The sequence below is a fragment of the Sander vitreus genome, chromosome 2 (assembly GCF_031162955.1).
Source record: "Sander vitreus isolate 19-12246 chromosome 2, sanVit1, whole genome shotgun sequence".
In the NCBI taxonomy this organism is placed as follows: Eukaryota; Metazoa; Chordata; class Actinopteri; order Perciformes; family Percidae; genus Sander; species Sander vitreus.
In genome coordinates, this window is record NC_135856.1 from 19914009 (window position 1) to 19933284 (window position 19276).

The 19276-nt window shown below is 41.1% G+C and overlaps 1 protein-coding gene across 2 annotated transcripts; it reads right to left on the reverse strand.

Annotated features, from left to right (window-relative positions):
- Positions 1 to 35: 35 nt before the first annotated feature.
- Positions 36 to 13855, reverse strand: ncapg (non-SMC condensin I complex, subunit G). 2 transcript variants are annotated; one of them, XM_078260449.1, is made up of 22 exons: positions 13787 to 13855; positions 13361 to 13473; positions 12725 to 12949; positions 12037 to 12265; positions 11503 to 11648; positions 11261 to 11345; positions 10111 to 10303; positions 9870 to 10019; positions 7540 to 7680; positions 6939 to 7062; positions 6605 to 6694; positions 4899 to 5087; positions 4648 to 4758; positions 3481 to 3600; positions 3065 to 3301; positions 2769 to 2950; positions 2438 to 2603; positions 1935 to 2102; positions 1131 to 1254; positions 815 to 862; positions 610 to 679; positions 36 to 460 (listed from the first exon to the last, which is right to left on the reverse strand). In XM_078260449.1, the coding sequence occupies exons 2-22, from the start codon at positions 13466 to 13468 to the stop codon at positions 334 to 336; spliced, it is 3033 nt and encodes a 1010-aa protein (XP_078116575.1). In that variant the 5' UTR covers positions 13469 to 13473; positions 13787 to 13855; the 3' UTR covers positions 36 to 333. The 2 variants fall into 2 exon arrangements, with proteins under 2 accessions (XP_078116575.1, XP_078116584.1); XM_078260458.1 differs by having other exon boundaries at positions 13361 to 13468; positions 13787 to 13833.
- Between the last annotated feature and the right edge of the window lie 5421 nt (positions 13856 to 19276).

The window sequence follows — 19276 nt, forward strand, 5'->3', positions numbered from 1 at the left end:
AACTAATGTCCATACTGAAGGTTGGGGACCACTGGTCTGGTTTTGTTAAAATGAAAAGAGGACATGCTTTATTAACATACATTTCACTTTAATGATTAGAATGACAATCCAAAACTGGGAAGCATACAGAAATAAAAGGGGAAATATGACAACTTATAAAGAGGTGACCCCATGGTAAGGGCTTTCAGTCAGAAGGTTTGGTTACATTTACTGATGTTAATTTTCACTATAAAAGTAAGTGTATAGCTCCACATTACAAAAGTATTATTAGACAAGTATCAATTAAAAAGTAACTTATTTCCATTTTTGCGTGAACTATTAATAACCTGACTCCTATGACACATTGGCCTCCTGGTTGATAAGGGTGTTGAGGTCCAGCTTTGTCTTCTCTAGAGCTGCAGTCTTGGCCCTCCGTGAGGGACGCACCACAGGAACTGACTCTGGAACATTTTCTCCATCACTGGCCACAACAAAAGGGAGCAGATGAATATGAGAATGTGAATATAAAGTGATGGTATCCAATTGTTAATTCATCATAGATATACATATTTCTAAAGGGAGGACATTAGTTTCCTTATGTGCTATCAAGAGTTAACTGAAAACATGCACCTCTCCTCTGATGACTCTGCCCTCCTGCTTGGCTTTCTGCCCCCTTTGGCTGTGCAGACTTTTCTCTGACCTGTGCACACAAACACTCAGGTTACCTTGCAGTGCTGAGTCAACTCCTAGACTCCAGTAGACAAGAAGAGCTCTAAAAATATAGTGGCCCTATGAACAACTGCGGTTTTAGATGAGTATACAGAACCTGCATTACCTCTTTTGGCTCTCTTGGCAGATTTAGATGGATCATCTGTTGCCACCTCTGTGGAAAGAAAGACAGAAAATTCTAATTTTTGCAGTTCCTCTGTGCTAGCTGTATTCCCGTCTTGACAGACACCAAATGGGATGTAGAGGCATTTTCAATCCAGTTAGCAAAATTTTGGTAATAAGACATAATCCTTTTACAGGAAGAGTTGACACAAACGTGTGGGGTTTAAATCTAGTTAGACACAGAGAAAGCAACATTTGTTACGGATGCTCGGTGAGATGTCAGGTTGTCTTTTACAGACTGTCAGCGTTTGCATGTGTACCATCTGCATTGACATCCACTGGTTGTAGTGCGCTGGCGCTGAGGAGCTCAGCCTGTTCTTTTGAGTCCACTAGCTGATAAATCATTTTCTCCAGAGCACGAAGACAGACACGATCCTTCACCACCTGAAGAAAAGGACGGAAAGAGGAGAAATTAAACATCAGGCCTTTCAAGAGGCAGATCTATAAATACATCAAATAGTATGAGAGGCTGTGTGTTCTTGGGATGGACGTGGTACTAGGGACGGCAATGTATGTCGTTCTTTTGGTCCAGACTGAAATATCTCAACACTGGTCTCGATGGATTGCCACGACATTTTGTAAAGACATTCATGAATCCTACTGACTGTGGTAGTCCCCTGACTTTTCCTTTAGCGCCACCATGACGTTCACATTTGTGCTTTTGAGGGAAATATCTCGGCATCTCTTGGATGGAATGCCATGAGACTAGGTCATGCATTCATGTACCCCCCCAGGAAGAAATGTAATAAGTTTGGCAATCCCATAACTTTTCATCTAGCACCATCATCAGATCAAAATTTCAATGTGTGCAATGCTTTGTTTTATGATTAAATTAAACTAATTATAGTACCACTAGCCTCAGCTGTTCTTTGTGTTTGGTGCCAATTAGCATGCTAACACGCGGAATTAATGGTTAACATTGTAAACACTAAACCTACTTAACAACAGCATGTTAGCATTGTCATTGGGTTTGTAAGCGTTTAGCTTAGGGCATCGCTGTGCCCAAGTACAGCCTCACAGAGTTGCTAGCATGACTAGACTCTTTCGTGTTGTGGTGTCTGTACCTGTACAAGCTGCTGCAGCAGCATATGCAGGTCTTTCCTGACAGTCTCATCTCTGCTGAGCTCCAGGTTGCTTAGAGTCTTGGCATAGAGACGCACCTCAGGGGCTGTGGGGTCCTTCAACATCTCCCCACACATACGCACCGCCAAGTAGTCATGGACACACACCTCCTAAAGACATATTAACTCAATACATTCAATTTGTTTTTGCCTCATTGAGATGTTATCATATTAAGCCTTTTTTTTATTTTATTTTTTTAAAGTTGACTTAAACAATTGTAAATAGTTTGTTGTGAAAGCTCTGCATGTTCTAACGTGAACTGAAGCATTCAAGAGAACAATCTGCAGACTTCATCTGTGATGGAGAAATGTTTATGCATTTGAGCTTTTCATTACATTGCTTTCTACCCACAGAGCACCAGTAAAAACAAACGCTAATAAGGAACAAGCCAGATTGATCACTGAGGGTTTGGGGAGTTCACAGTAGTTCTGGGTATTTTTCTTACCTCTGTGTTAGCGGAGGCCTTAATAAGCGTACTCGGACGAGTCAGCTCAACAAGTAGCTCGACCACATTGTTAATATCCACCTCAGCTAGCGGAGAGGTGGCTGGAGCATTCATCAGAGTTCGAACAGTCGGCAGGAAGCCCTCCTCCACCACCTCCTGGTGGACCCTAATAAACACAAAGACACTCTCCATATTAGTTTATATCACATAACTAACAACTTCACCCAGGCCAGTAATCGAACTAATAACAAGAGGACGGGAAAAGCACGGGTGTAATAAATTAAATAACCACATAGCTCATGGTTTGCCTGCGTATGTGTGCATGTGTGACCTGCTCTCGCGGGCGTAGAGCTGGAAGAAGACGCCGAGGCAGTGGCGTAGCCGGGTGTCGTCCTCGGTGACAGGATTGTACCACAGCAGCACCAGACGGGAGAACATCTTGGCGCTGGAGATACGGCCGTTGTACATTAATTTGGCCAGGCCCTCCGCTGTCTCTGTGCGTAAGTCAGACACCTGAAAATGTTGAACACAGATTAATACAATAAAACTGTCTCTGGCTACTTTACACCCAGGAGAACTTGATACATACTTTAGTTTGTTGAGTAAATATTTCACCCTCAACCTCACCTCACTGTCCAGGAACTCTGAAAGCATCACAAGTATACTCTGTGCGGTGTCCTCTGGTACATCTCCCTTCTCCTCGGCCATCGGTCCGTTCTGCTCCTGTCTGTCTGGTGATTGGGAGTGCAGGACTGTCTGAGTAGCAGCTGGATCAGAGAGCAGCTGGAAGCCAAACAGCAGCAGCAGGTCGATGATGGCCCGCAGAGCACTGATACGGATCTTTACCTCATCCAGCTGGGCAATCTGAGAGAGAGAGAGAGAGAGAGAGAGAGAGAGAGAGAGAGAGAGAGAGAGAGAGAGAATTACAAAAAAATATATTTTTCTACTTGTTTTATTGTAATTTGGGTGGACTGTTTAACATGTACAATATTTATAAGTGTATTTTAATGTTTGGTGGATAAAACACACGTGTATTACATTACCTGCAGCAGCAGGACCATGTGGGTTTTGGCCAGCTCCTTGCTGTGCAGGGTGCATGTTCCCAGACACAGCACGGCCATGTTACGGACAGCAGGGTGAGCATTTGCTATACTGGGGAGGACCTGGCAGAGATGGAGAAAATAGTGACATCCACCAACTTTTACTGACTTTACTTTACTCCATACCTCCACAAATGTTTGCCAACATAAGATGACAAATAAAACTAATAATAGCAAATAATCACAGATGACTCAAAGGTTTCATCAAATGGTAAGACTTTGGACGTCATTGAAAGAAATTACTATAATTGTAAAGAGTTAAAGAGCTAAGAGCCATCAGACAGAGCCATCTGTGACATTTGATGTAGAGGTTTCCTTTTTTTAAACCAGTAACTTTGTAGAAAAGGTCTCAGCCTGAGAGACAAGGTGGTACAAAGTTAGAAATGCAAGTGAAACAACATTGGATCCTTTTAGACATACAGGAGAAAGAATATCCTGTTGACTTTGTTATAATCTGCATTAATCCCTATGTCTTAATATGGGGCTGCAACTAACGATTATTTTCATTTTCTGGATTATTTGGTTAGTTGTTTGTAGGGCTGGGCGATATGGAGAAAATCAAATATCACGATATTTTTTACCAAATATGTCGATATCGATACCGCAACGATACTGTAGTGTTGACTATTGGTGCTTTCACAAAATATTAACACTGAGAATTTTGATAAATCATCAGTAATGTGTGTGTGTGTGTGTGTATATATATAATGACTAAGTGGGTAAAGACAAATAATAGAACAGTTACAGTAACAGTCTGGTAAGTTCAGAAAATGACATCACTTTACTATAATGCAGCCTTTAAAACCAGGAAAAGACCACACTTATGCCATATTACGATATTCAAAATCTAAGACGATATCTAGTCTCATATCACGATATCGATATATCGATATATTGCCCAGCTCTAGTTGTTTGGTCTATGAAAAGACATCCTCAAATGTCTCGTTTTGTCCACAACTCAAAGATATTCAGTTTACTGTTGTAGAGTAAATAAGCCAATTTTTTATTTTTGCTATGCTAACCAAAACTATGGCAGATAATTTGGTTCTGATACTCAATGTATCTGTACATATACTGAAAAATATGATCATGTGTGCAGTGTGGATTTACCAGTGAGGACATTAAGGCACTTATAGTTGGACCAATTCGTGTCTTGATGCTCATTTTCTTCAGCAGTTCTACACACATTGTTAGACACCTTAGAAGAGTCTCCGGGTCATTCTGAAAAAAAAAGAAAGATAAAAGAAAGTAAACTAAAAAGGTGTTAAGAACTACCTTCATTTTTATTCCAGGAGGAAAATCTCTTAAACTATATAGGGTAAATTATTAAATGAGGCGGTGCTTCCTGTATGACTACGTGCCTTCTCGGTGCGGGTCTCCTTGTCGGCCGGCTGGCTGCGCTCTGCGATTTCCTGAATAATCTGGTTCCTGTGGTTCTCCAGCTCGGTGATGGAGTCCTTCAGCTCTGCAGCACGGCTGAAGTCCTGGGTAGTGATACAGTCCTCCAGGGTTTGTTTAGCCTCCAAGATACTCACCTTCACCTCTGCTAGCTGGAGGGAAAATAAACAGCTGAAATACACTCCAGAGGATTCTTGACTGTTGAGCCGGGCAACTACACCTCTATTTACAGGAAAAACACCACCACCACCACCCGGGGCACTGGGCCAGGTGACAAACCTCCAGGGCCTACTTTGCCTTTACGGACTGAAAAAGGTAGAGCTGGCGAGTGAGCAGGTGCAATGGAAGTCAATGGAAGTCATACACCTGGGCAAGGATTAACTTCCTCAGCAGCTGTTTGGCCTCCACGATATTAAATACACACAAAGTTGTGAGCAATCCCTCTGTGCCTTATTGTGTTCCTACTGTGTAATAGAGCTTAGATCGGGCCCAAAAAAATCAAGCCCAACCCTACCCGAGCACGTTGTGTGAGAGCCCGGCCCATTAACTGTAATTATGAGCCCAAGCCCAATTTAAGCCCGACAATTTTTTAATACGTGGGCCGTTATAACTCACGTTCTCAACTACAATTTAGAGTTGTTTGAACCACAGAAATCTCTTTAGAATTATCTTAATGAATAATGCAACAAGGACGAAGCAAGTAAACTGCACTGTTTGTTTATTCAGAATGGAACGGATCGCAAATGGATCTGAATGAAGAAACGTTAAAAAAAATTATTAAAAAAAAAAAAAAACTCGACCCTAGCTCCCTCAGCCGAATAGTGTGGGTAACAGATCAAGGCAGCAACATAACCAAAGCCCTGGAACCATATAGGAGACTTTCTTGTCTCTATCACCTAAGTCCTTCGCCACGGTCTGCATGCTGACGCACTGGCCTACAACAGTGCTGCAGATGGGGGAGACACAATGTAGCACAGTTTACCTCACTCAAGTCAGTGCAGGACATACACCCAGAGCTACAGGAGAAGCTGGAGAGGCATATATTTCTCCCCACCGAATAAGGCTAATAAAGTAATGATTATATATCAGCCCGGCCCGTGGGTCGGGTCCGGTTCGGGCTCGGGCAGAGCATCTAAACTCTACTGTGTAACCACTGACTCTCACTGAGGTTAAAGAAGGGAAACAATGTTTCAATATTAAAAAGGGAAAACTACTGGACCTGAATAAACCAGGCAAGGACCAGATTGGCACACATGATATGCACCTTCCACCTCACTGAAAACATGCTTTGCCTCAAAACACAAACCATCTGCTAGCTGGAGGTACAGAGGGATGGACAAATAGAAACAGATGGAATGTAAATAGAGCACAGAGCAGAGAAGACTTAGGAAAGATAAGATAGTTTGTTAGTTATCTCAATTTTAAAATGCGTAAACCTTTCATGTATTTAGTTATTCGGTTTATTCAGAATAAAGGAAACCTGAATATCTGTTTGTGGGATTCAATCGTTCTGTAGCTTTGTAATGATTGTAACTTTTACCAAATACAAGTTAGCAGTGTGCCAATATGTGGGGTTTTCATCCATCCAAAAAAAAACAGTGGGGTATTTGGACGGGATTACTGAATCTAATTGCTTCTGGGTGCGTTTAGTTGGCAGAGTGTTGACCACCTGGACCTGCTGCCTGCGGCTCATGTTCTCATCCACTGGCTGACTGGCCTCATTGATGGGCTCCCTCAGATCTGAGATGAGTTCTGCCACCTGTGGAACACAAAGCCAGCTCATTTAAACATCAATCTCTGTGGTAACGATACCCCCACTGAATAGAAAATCTGTTTAATTATGTGACATCTCAAACCTTTAGTAGCATAGGACAGTTTAATTCACGCATTCAACATCTGGAAACATTGATAAGAAAATTTCAGCTTTTGTATCTTCATTTTTGCCTAATTGGTCTGTCAACTAAATCTATGAAGGGCACATTTAAGTGTAAAATGTAACCTACGGTCTGTATGCGTCTGTGGTCATCAGGAATGAGGGTGAGGAGTTTTTCCATGAGAAGGGAGACCAGGGAGGAGGGAGTCTGTGGAAGAGCCAACATCTCCTGCAGGACAGCCACCACACGCTTCCTACAAAAGCATTACAACATTACAAGTCTGACTATAAACACCTCAACAAGCTGATGATAATATCTGGCAAACTGGACAAAATTAAGGATGTTGCCAGGCAAAACAAAAAAGGGCTGGACACACATTACTGACACTATAGATTTCTTACCCAACTAAATGTACACATATTGCAGATTTCAATATATTGTCGGAATTTCAAATGTATTTAAACAGCAAATAGCTGCTGTGTCCCATATACCAAGGCTCAGCCCTTGCCACGTTCCTGTCTTATCCAATAAAAGGTCAAAAAGCCCAACAAATAATCCAGTCCACAACTTTAACTAGACTGGTCTAACTCCTACACTGGTCATATTGTAACTAATCAGGATAAAAATGAGGCCAGAAGTGAGTCAACACGATAAAGGAAGCCAATTGCATTGACATATCTAAGAAACAGTGTAGCATTACATGTATTATCTATCTAACTAACTAACTAACCTGCCGCCCTCCTCATTGGTGTCCAGACATCCGATGAGATGGATGAGCTGTTGGGAGATGAACTCCTTGGTCATGACGAGCTCCAGCTGGGCAAAGTCAGCCCTCTGTTCCTCTGACAGCAAAGGCACTGCCTTCAGATACCTGCAAGGGTCAAGAGTCATACAACTCAGGGAATACAACAGCTATCAGAGCACGGTCAGATTAGATCAATGTTAACAGGGCCACTAAGGAGCATTTCACACTACAGCATCACATGCATTAGGCAGATGGTAAAACAGCAGAATGCTCCTACATTGATGCATAGAAAGGATATTTGAGTCCTAAAAAGTAGAAATGAGTGTGGAAGAAGGCATTCTGTGATTTATGTCAATATAAGATTATTAGATAAGCAACCAATTCAGAGTATATTCAGTGTGTAGTATGCAGTTTGGTCAAAGCTAACTTGAAGATGAAAGAAGGCTTTGTAGAAGTTTCTTAATCTCAATCACAATGTCTCCAGATGAATGTTGTGGTCTAGCCATCAAAAGCAAAACTAGATCTAGAAGAATAAAACATTATTGGCGCAAAGAAACAGCAAATTCAGTGTTAGTAGTGTTGTAGAATATTAAGTGCCGGTCTGCAGCTACATATCAAAGTAGTTATAGTACATTATCCGTTGGGTCCCTGAGGTTTGTTAACTTGATGACAGCTGTTTTTCAAGTATCTGGCTTTGATTAAGTAAATAAAAAAACCTAAAAAATAAAAAACTTTTATAATAATATTTTTTTAAGCAATGAGTTAGCCACACCGTTGCATACAGAAAGAGCTCCTCTGAGAACACTGGAGCTGCATTCAGATACCTGAGTACATGAGCATTATGGCTACTCAGTTAGGTGTTCTAGTTAACTACTAGATTCTGAGTAACATTAACTACGTAATACTATTTTAAAGGTTAGGTTTACAATTTCTTGAAGTCTGTGTTAAAAATTAGGGATGCACCGATCCGACTTTTTCGGTCCCGATATGATACCTGGACTTGGGCACCAGCCAATAACGAGTTCCGATCTGATACCAGTGTTTAGATAATAAGCTCCATGTCCCCCTGATGCTACCAAAATGCACTGCAGAGCCGCACCCATAGAAATGAAATATATATATATATACATACATACACACACACACAGGTCCATAAATATTGGGACATCGACACAATTCTAATCTTTTTGGCTCTATACACCACCACAATGGAGTTGAAATGAAACGAACAAGATGTGCTTTAACTGCAGACTTTCAGCTTTAATTTGAGGGTATTTACATCCAAATCAGGTGAACGGTGTAGGAATTACAACAGTTTGTATATGTGCCTCCCACTTTTTAAGGGACCAAAAGTAATGGGACAGATTAACAATCATAAATCAAACTTTCACTTTTTAATACTTGGTTTGCATAAAGTTGAATCCAGGCAACTTTATGCAAATGAGGAGTAGCCAGCTCGGCTTGACACCTCTCAAAATCTAACGAAAATCTTTTAAACTGACTGTTATCGATCTGAAACGAAGACAGATTCAGCAGCTGAATAGCCTATTTCTTGCTTAATTTTTTTCAGATGCATGTTTCGGTGAACTAATTTTGTAAAATAAGATATTGAATTCCAAACGAGACATTATGGTCCGTTTTGAAAGCTGGGAGCAGAGAGCCCCACCTGACCCTTTCGCCCAATCAGGCGCAGCCATCAGGCTTGTTGTATGAGGCTGTAGCCTGTTTTCTTTGCTTGTCAGTGGTCAGTGAAGAGAAACTGATCAGTCCTGGTGGAAAGCCCACTAGCGTGCAATGCTGTGAAGCGGGGCGATATCTTCTGTGAAAACACCTATATGGACACGTACCATTAAACAAAAAGGTAAATACATTCCAAAGTTACAGCCTTTTTAGTAGATAATTCTCTCTTTAAAGTGTCCCATACTGTTTACATTCTGAGCTGCAGTGAAGGAACAAAAAAAGTTTAAACTTTAAAAGATACCTACTTCATTTGTGTAACTTAGTCTACTAATGAAACAGATATAGTTTTGCATGTGTTTTTACATGGAAGAACTGGATGTTTGTCCCAAATATGAACAGGAGGAATGTTTACAGCAAGACCAAACCGTTTCAGTGTTCATATGGGCACCTGACTTTTAAGACATACTTGTTTTAAAATTGTGAAACCATCCTTTAACTACAACAATAAATCACTGTAGAGCCTGTTGCTACTAATCAATGCTCTGGTCCAGAATTTACTCCACGGTAGGGCTAAAATATACAGCAGACAACAAGAAAACTATCAATGCAATCCAGTGAACTGTCTCTTCTCTTACCCGCAGAGGTAGTCTGCATAAGTGGCAGCGTCTGGTAACACTTGCTCCAGTATTTCATCACCATCTTCTCCTTTAGCCTTGATTAACTCATACAGAGCTCTCCAGTAAAGCACATTCTCACAGGACAGAGAGTCCACTGGGATCAGCTTCCTGTTGAAAACACACATAATCTCTAACTTCAGACGATTCATTAATTATGCGACAACATGCGAGAGCCAGAGAGATCGAGTTTGAAGTATACCTGTTGTCGAGCTGCGCTCTGTTCTGCAGCAGTTCTTCAGTAGGTGTGCCTTTGAAGATGGCTTTCACTGTGTCCAGAGCTGTTTGGGCACAGTTCTCTACATCCAGCCTGTGGAGCAGCTCTATGACGTTACCATCCAGCCGAAGCATCCAGGACGGCAGTACGCGAGAACAAACCACCTCCCTCACCGCTTCTACAACACACACAGACAATCAGACATATTAAATAGCCACAATGGAATTTAGAGCTGAAACAATCATCAATCAATCAATTCATGATCAACAGAAAATTACTCGAAAATGAGTAGTTGTTTTAGCCAGCCATTACTTCTTTTTTTCCCTTTCTTTTTATAAATCACTGGTTGCAGCAACTACAATATGTGAGAACGTGCACTTTTTCCTGCTATTTTGCACTGCTGGTCAAAACATTTAAAGTGATCATATTATGCTCATTTTCAGGTTCATAATTGTATTTAGAGGTTGTACCAGAATAGGTTTATGTGGTTTAATTTTCAGAAAACACCATATATTTGTTGTACTACACATTGCTGCAGCTCCTCTTTTCACCCTGTGTGTTGAGCTCTCTGTTTTAGCTACCGAGTGAGACATCTCAATTCTGTACCATCTTTGTTGGGAGACATGCAGAGTAAGTAATGCTAGCTTGTCAGTTGCAGAGTATGAGGGAGTGCCATGCTAGCAGCTAGCCTAGACGAGCATTATAACGTGTGTTACAAAGTGACGCACGTTTGTCTCTGAAGTAAAGGCTGGACTACAATAGAGCTGTTTGGAGCAGTTTGTGAACAGTGTTTTCTGTTGGAGATGGTAAGTCCCTTTGGGGTGGACTTTGGGCTTCTTCACTTTGTAAACCTATAAACGTGCACAAAAAGATATATAACACAATAAAGGAAAGGGAAGAAGCCAAAAAGCATAATATGAGCACTTTAAAGACCACACCACATTTTTTCTTTTTTTAAATTCATAAAATAAACAATTCTGACAATAAGTGAACAGATTAACTGCTAATAAAAATGTTTTGTTTCTTGCAGCTTTAATGGATTTTTTGCTTACTGAAAGTGCAAGTACATAATTGAACAATGTGTCTGTGTAAATGTAATGTCGCACGCACACAGGAAAAAGGAAATCATTATTACCCGAGGTGTCATGGAGACCCTGCTGCAGTAGACTAACTCTCTGTGCGATGGTCAAAGCTTTAATGTGAACTTTGTCAGCCAGAACCTTAAAACGGATAACAAAAAAGATAGAACGTTTAAAACACAACGTTTAACAAGAAGGAGTGTTCAGTCAGATCAACAACTTTATTATGTTGTTATTTGTTGATGTACTTGTGTGTGCATGAATTTATACCGGAACATTTGACTGCATTTGTAGCTACCTGGTAAGCTAGCTTGCGGACGTTCTCTTTGATGTCCCGGGTGCGTGCGAGTACTTTAGGGAGGGTCCGAGGGGACATCGCAATGCAGGAAAGAACGGCACGTCGCACCTCAGCATTAGTATCATTATCCAGAATCAACATGTACGCTGAACAGTGGAAAGAAAAAGACATAAGACAATTAGAGGGCCAATGACAAGGAGAAAGATATAAAAACATACTGTACATATACAAATCACACACAAAAAGGCTACTCCAAAGAGTGGTGATTAAAGACTATACTAAGACCAAAGTGACACTTGACCAGTGGGAATGGGCGTTTCCACTCTCTTCATGGCCTTGTAATCTTAGTACAATAGATACGTTTAAACAATGAGGTCTCAAATTTGGTCATCATAGAAATGCACTATAAGCTGCATTTTAAAGTTGAACATATTATTCTAAAAAGATGAAAGCATAATATTTTTCTGCATTTGCTCGAGTGTGTTCTGTCAACTGAAAAACAGTGTAGGCAGGGATAGAAAAACAAACACAAACCATTGATGGTTGGACAGTCAGGATCCTTTGGCTGTTGTAAACGCGTCATGGCCAAAGCAGCCTGAATCCTTACGTTGGGGAACTTGTCAGTGACACGGACCAGCATGGCTTGGTGGATGCGATCAAAGAGGTCATCGTCTATCTGGGCATTTTCTGCCATACTGCCTAGCAACTTGTTGATCAGCTGGCACACACGAAAACGCACCGCATGGCTATTGGCTTTATGAGACTGAGAAGAAAGGAAGGCAGTCCAAACAGTTTGGGAGAAGAAGTGGAAAAAAGAGGAGCGAGATGGGATTGGGGAGAAACAGGCCGACAAGAGTGGACATGGATCAAAGGAAAAAAGGACAAGCGGAACAGAGAAAAAGGGGGTTGCATACCAAAGGAAAGTGTAGGAGTGAGAAACAGATGGAGTCCAACAGGAAGAGAGAGGAGACAGATGGGACAGGACAAAATCAGATTAAGAGGCAGCAGACACATCAATCACACCAGGGCTTCACTGTACAGCAAATTCTCACAACAAAGTCAGAGAGGTTTTTGTTATCAATGTAGGAAAAGTATTGGGGATTAAAAGATTCATTTTTAAAGTTTGCTGCAAATGATAAACATGCATCTATCACAAAGTTGATCTCTTGTAATCATTTAGTATACATAGAACAAACATAAACTCATGTAATAATGTTTATACCTCCAACAGGAAATTGAAGATGAAACTCAAAAATGGATGATCATCCTCAGCATCTTCTTCTTCTTCTTCTTCTTCCTCCTCTGTTTTAGGTGGAGACTGGAAACTCGTGGCAAACCTCACGACAAACTCTATGACATTTTCAACTGCAGGTTCACGCTTGTAGACAATCATTGCGTACTTCAGGTAGTGGACAAACTCCTCATGGAACAGTGTCTTGTCCTCAAGCTGGTTGAGGAGATGAAAGGATGTCAATCCCAGGTGACAGAGGATGCAAACCAGGAGAAACAATATTTTGAAAAACTATGGTGGAAATGGGCAATATGTGAAACCAAGTCATGAGTTTTGGCAATATTCATTCACAACAGAATACATCGATCCGGACCTCTCAGGTCGACAGGCTAGCTTACTGTCCCCAGGGTCAAAACAAAACACAGAGAAGCAGCTTTCAGTTTCTTTGCACCACATATTTAGAACAAACCTTTAGAAAACTTAAGGTCTGCTCCAACTTAAATACTTTTAAGTAGTGGATTTAAACTTTGCCACTACCTTTTCAAGTTACATTTGGGGCTATCTAATAAAACAGTGTAGAGACGAGAGTACATATAATAATAGCTTCACATAACACACAGTACTTACCTTGTTGTAGCGGCTGTTCAGGCTTGCCACCAGCTTTGCCTTGTTATTGTGGCCCTTCTGAGCGCGCTGAAACGCCTCTTTAATCTCTATTTCATTGTCTGCAGTCATCTTTCCTTCACAGAAAACCAAATTAAAAGACAGAACCAGTCAATCAGCCGCAAGAGCTTTCCTCACAGTAACTAACACCTCCAGTAACGTTTTAACTGAATGCTAACGGCAGTATCCGGTTTGTCTCTGTCTTATTAGCTAAAAGCCCCTCCTCGATCCAACTCCCACTGAAAGAAGAGCAGAAAAACAACATACCATAGCTACGTCGTATGGAATACAATTCCCTAGAGACACTTTACAACATCCTTTATTAGCACATCAAAGCAAACATTATATTTTACTGAATAATTAAACTTATCGTGACGTTTAGAAATGTACCTTCTCTTCCGTTTTCTTCTCACAACACTGCCGCCTGTTTTCAAACAGTCGTGTGTTCTCGCGAGAACTGAGATTGATTATCACGTCATGACGTTCAAAGCCTTGATTCATTTGCCCTGAATTTGGCCTGACAGGAACTACAAAAGTAGCAGAGGTAAAACACACCAATTAATTGATTAATCGATGGACCTTTTTCACAGCAGACATTTTGACTTGTCATAGTAGGAAAAGCACAGCTGAAATTGATAACTTTAACGATGGCCCAGTGTCCCAGTAAGCTATTCCAATGAGTCAGCATGCACAATACCAGGGCCTCTCCTAAGTGGAATTCAGCCATCATTAATGGTTTTGAATACACCTGTGTTTTTCCTACTATGACATGTCAACATGTCTGCCGTGTAAAAGGTCTATTAGTCGAAAATTAATCGGCAACTTTTTTGATAATTGATGAATCGTTTTAGTATTTTTTTAAAAGCAAAAATGGAAAACATTCCCTTGTAACAGCAACCAATTGTGAATATTTGCTACCTTTTCTGTTTTCTTGTAAACTGGACATCTTAGGGGTTTTGGACAAAATCAGAAAACATGCCAAACAACAGTGAACATTTTTCACTGTTTTCTGAAAAAAAAAAAATGTTAAGATTATGTTTTGGGCATTTTTAGGCCTTTATTGACAGGACAGCTGAAGAAATGAAAGAAGTGAGAGAGGGGGAATGACATGCAGCAAAGGGCCGTAGGTCGGAGTCGAATCCGGGCCCGCTGTGTCAAGGAGTAAAACGTGGGGTATACTCATAGTATATAAGAAGGGTATACTCGCTGCAGCCGAGCTGTCGCGCCAGTGTGATGTCATGGGAGCGCCGTAACTGTTTATACTCACGCGTGGTGATCGCGACACTAGTTGCAGTCTTCTACTGAACAGAGGTGGCGCTAATGAGGAAAGGCTACCGATTTTGCTATTTCTACGGACTAGAAGAAGAAGAAAAAGGTAAACAACAGCAGAACTGGCAGTAGCATAGAGCTCAACAGTCCCGCACACAGCGGGTTCCGGAAGTAAAAATACAATGCAATTTCTCCATTGACAATTGGAGTATAAGCCATAAAATCGTAACCGTCGTTGGTAGACTTAAAACCAGCATGCCGACATGACTAAGTGATTGTATATGTTCATATAGATGATAATCCTGTTTAACGAGGATTTACAACACTGCACGAATCACGATCTGTTCCATGCTAATGTTAATTCAGCTAACCACTAGCTGACAGCTTGATTCAGCCTAACCGAAATAACGTTAACTCCAACTAAACACTGGGAAAAGCAGGCTACAGCTGACGTAACAGCTGTTATATATTTTAACGGTTATTTTCAGGTTTTATTTTGAGGGTCTTTCAAAGTTATTACATGCTGTCTCAGCTAGCGGTTAGCCAAATTAGCTGTTAGCTAAACTAACGTAGCTTCCTTTATTCAGTGGTGCGCGGTGGTTTATGGGATGAGTAGTTCCTTCACTCTGAAATGAAAATATGTACACAGTCTTGTACCTTTGTCTTTTTTTGGATTTTCTGTTCCTTTTTTTTTACTCGAAATGATACGTTGTATGCTTATGAGTCACGTACCGTCTGGTTAGCCTAAGGCATGGTCTAAAACTCTTTTATATACGGATTTTTCCAGACATCAATGGGAGAAATTAATGGGAAATTTACTTCTGGAACCCAAGGTCTCTCAGAGGACGGGCGGGACTGTTGAGCTCTATTGCCGTCAATGCTTCGATTTGTTTCGATGACCTACTTCGTCGGATCAAGCCTTTCATTCACCATAAAAGAACTCATCTTAACCTAGTAAGTTTACAAGAGAGACTTGCAATCGCTCTGAGAGTCCTGGCATCCGGTTACCCTCAAGCTCGTTCAGGCTTCCTATTTCCGTTTTGTCGTGCGTCGCTGAAAAAAATTAAATTGTACGCGACCATTGACATATAATGGACCAACAGATCCTGTTGCGCTGGACGGAGACCAGTGAAGGCCATTAGAAGCACTTTTCCGGTGAGGGCTGAGTGTGCGCAGCCTCAAACTGAGAGAGACAACGTAAATGTGCCGTGAGCAACCTGTCTGAAAGTTGTAAGTCTTCTGGTAGCTGTGCCAAGAGAAATCTCAATCATTCCGAATCTTGCAGAGACGGCGAGTGTAGGTATATGTAAGGAGATAACATAGGCACGGGCTAATTATTGCTAACTAAAATGCTAGTTAACATTAGTAATTAAACTTAAACAGCTAATGTGAGACGAAACTGCCTGCACGCTTCTCCTGTACTGTACGGTAATTTCTCTACTGTGCGACAGTAAGTCGCGTGGTTATGACACAATAGTTAGCCTATTTTTACAAAAAACGTCTGCTATGGAGCCATAACGTGAGGTACAAGGTAATGGAGCCTTTTATACATTGTTGTGTTTCTTTAGAAATAAACAATGAACAAATAGAGTCTTTAAACGCTTCAGATGTAAAGTTATTCGCTGTCATAGTGGCGCCAAAATGAATGGCAGTCAATGGAATGCTAATGGGAGGTGATGGCTTGGTAGCATCAAAATGGCGCCATAGGAGGTTCGCGTTGTGACGAGAAGCTTACCCCCTTGTGCGCGACCTCTAGTCGCTCGTTATAAATCCGGGCGTGCCAGAGAGATCTATGTCATTTTGACGTTACATTGGTGCACGCCAACTCGGCTGCAGCTAGTATACCGCACGTTTTAAACCTCTACATATGGGTGCCTGCTCTACCAACTGAGCAATCCGGGCGCCCTTTTCTGACATTTTACATATCAAATAATTATTTGATTTATTGAGATAATAAATGACAGTCATCTTATTTTTTAAGTGTTCAAGTCTTTTTTAATTAGATTATTGATTATGGTGTTCATTAATAGTGCTAAAATAGTCTATATTCTAAAAATAATTTTTGAAAAAAGTAACAGTTGGCTTGCTGTACACATGGATGTAGCCTATAAAAAACCCCAGCTGTGCACTCCGACAGAAGGGACACAGAATTGTGTGACCACAATTAGTTTACAACACTTACATTAGATATACTGAACCAGATAATCATGTGGCTTAATTTTTGTTGGGTGAAAGAAATCAGCAATCACTAATCTGCCAATAGGCTATTTCATATCCCACATTTGAGCCATATTGGTCTGCAACACCTCTGTTAGTGTTATGATGTCCAAGGCTACAGCTGCCGGGCAGCTGTGGAGGGGGCACAGCAAACAGATCACCCGTGGGAAGGGCATCTCCACAGGCAGATAGGATGCCTCGTATGGCAACAACAGCCATCTATCTCTGGAAATCAATGTAATACAGATGGTAGCCTACTCTGTCAGGCTTCTGCTTTAGACCTGCGTGCATGTGGGCGTAGGATTATCTGAGAGGTGTATTATTATATTAAATATTTATGCTGGTGGATGCAGGGGCCAGAAGTCTCAACATTAGTCCATACATATGCTATGTCATGAGCCAAAAAGATGTGAAAAAAAGGCTTCTAGCGCTTCTGTAGATCTCTTGCACATACACTGGGTGAACGGAGTGCTGATGGCGCAGTGGCTATGACCCATGCCTTTTGTGTGGGAGACCTGGGTTTGATTCCCACTGCAATACATCAATGTGTCCCTGACCTAATTGCTCCAGAGGTGTGCGACCTTTGACATATATAGCAATTGTAAGTTGCTTTAGATAAAAGTGTCAGCTAAATGACATGTAACTTAAGACATCCAAATGCTTTCCAGAGAGATACACTCCCTGTGTAAAACTGTTTAAACATTCAATCATCAGGCTACCATTTCTCATTACCTTGTGATATTTATAGTCTGAATCGCGCCATTAAACACAGATATAACATATGTAGGACAATATCTCATTGTGACCCAGGCTGGATTACAAACTGGTCGATGCAGACGAAATGCCCAGGGGCCCCAGACCCCTATGGTCCCCTGCAGCTCCAGGTTCACCATATGTGCCAAATGGTTTGTAATAATTAGATTAATTGCCAATTAGTTTGAGGATATGTCCAACACACACTAAGACTGGTGCTATGTTATTATCTAATTTTGTGGCACGTCTCAAGGCCTCAACATGTTTCAAACAAACCAGGTCGTAAGATGTGCTGTTTACCACTTCTAAAGATAAAACTTTGTATAGCTGCTTCAAACGGCCACACTCAAAGGCGGGGTGAAACCTCTGCCATCAGCCTCCTCCTGAGTGCATCCCTCTGCCTCCCCGATCTCTTTTCAAGAACTCTGCGTCTTTTGCATTTCTTCTTCTCTCAAATGCAATAAATCGTGCTAAGAACACATACTTTTCGGACAGTCTCTCCTCAAAAGGAATTCATGGCCTTGTATGGATATATGAACTGATGAAAGAACGAAAAAAGAGAGCTTGAGAGCCAATTGCTGCATGGGCATGATTGTCAAATTGTTGGTTTTGAAAAGTTTGTTGGATACAAGCTGGATACAAACTTTTGTATGCCTCATGGCATAATTCTGAAAGTTGTGTTTATTGAAATGACCCTAATTGACACAGAAAATGTGTGCCCAGATATTATTATAGCATAAAGGACTTGTTCTCTAGTGTAGTCCGCTGTGTACACTGTACCTGATGAGGAGGGAACACAATTACAGAGATGGTGGGTGAATGGGTATGGTTTTTAGAGTAGCCTACAGTCTATGGTAGGGACCCATAGGGACCCATAGCTATTTTTCCCCCAGAGGCCTCATGACAGGTTAATACAACCATGTGGCTGTGAGGGCTCTGCACCGATTCTACAGGTCAGTTTACTCATTAGGAGGAGTTACTCAGCTGGTGCAGACAGTCTTTTATGGCTTTGAATGATCTTTATCAAGTTCGAGAAAATACTTTTTTTTTTTTTATCTCAGCTTGATTTTGAAAGAGACAACCTATTTGTCTCCAGCTGAAAGAGGGCTTAGACTTTGAAAATGTACCAGGTAATGAGGGACTAATGAAAATATGCTACATGAGTTGCATTATGGGAAGTGTTTTTTAGCTTTATCGAGTTTGGTCATTCTTTAATGTGTGTCTTGCAAGTTGCATTGCTGAAGCCCTTTAAAGTTAGGGGTGTTAGTCAATGGTGCCAACTTGTGTATGAGAATGTGTTCTTGTGACTTTCTCTAGGCTATCTGTAGATATATCTGTAGTATTTCAAGATAAAAATAATTGATAGTCTATAGACTATCAATGCATAAAGAGGTAGCCTACATTTTCACAAATGTGTTCATTTCAGAGATAAATCGTTTTGAAACCTTTTTTTGCTATGGCAGTTCAGCCAATAGCCTAGCCTACTGGTAGAAGTCTGCTAATAATACAAGATGTAGCCTAATGACCGTTCTTTAAATAAAAGAAATAAGCAGCAGTTAGCCTATGTTGATCTGATTAATAGTAAAATCACACGACTAGACCCCGGGGACCCCCTCCTCTTCTCCACACGGTGATTGATAC

What these genes read in the sequence shown, in the direction of transcription:
- ncapg (XM_078260449.1), bottom strand. Translation starts at nt 13,468, where the DNA reads ATGACTGCAGACAATGAAATAGAGATTAAAGAGGCGTTTCAGCGCGCT. An exon ending in GTGCCTTAATGTCCTCACTG is followed by an intron (nt 3,601 to 4,647) that starts GTAAATCCACAC and finishes CATCTCTGCCAG; the next exon opens with GTCCTCCCCAGTATAGCAAA. An exon ending in CTCTACGCCCGCGAGAGCAG is followed by an intron (nt 2,604 to 2,768) that starts GTCACACATGCA and finishes TGTGTTTATTAG; the next exon opens with GGTCCACCAGGAGGTGGTGG.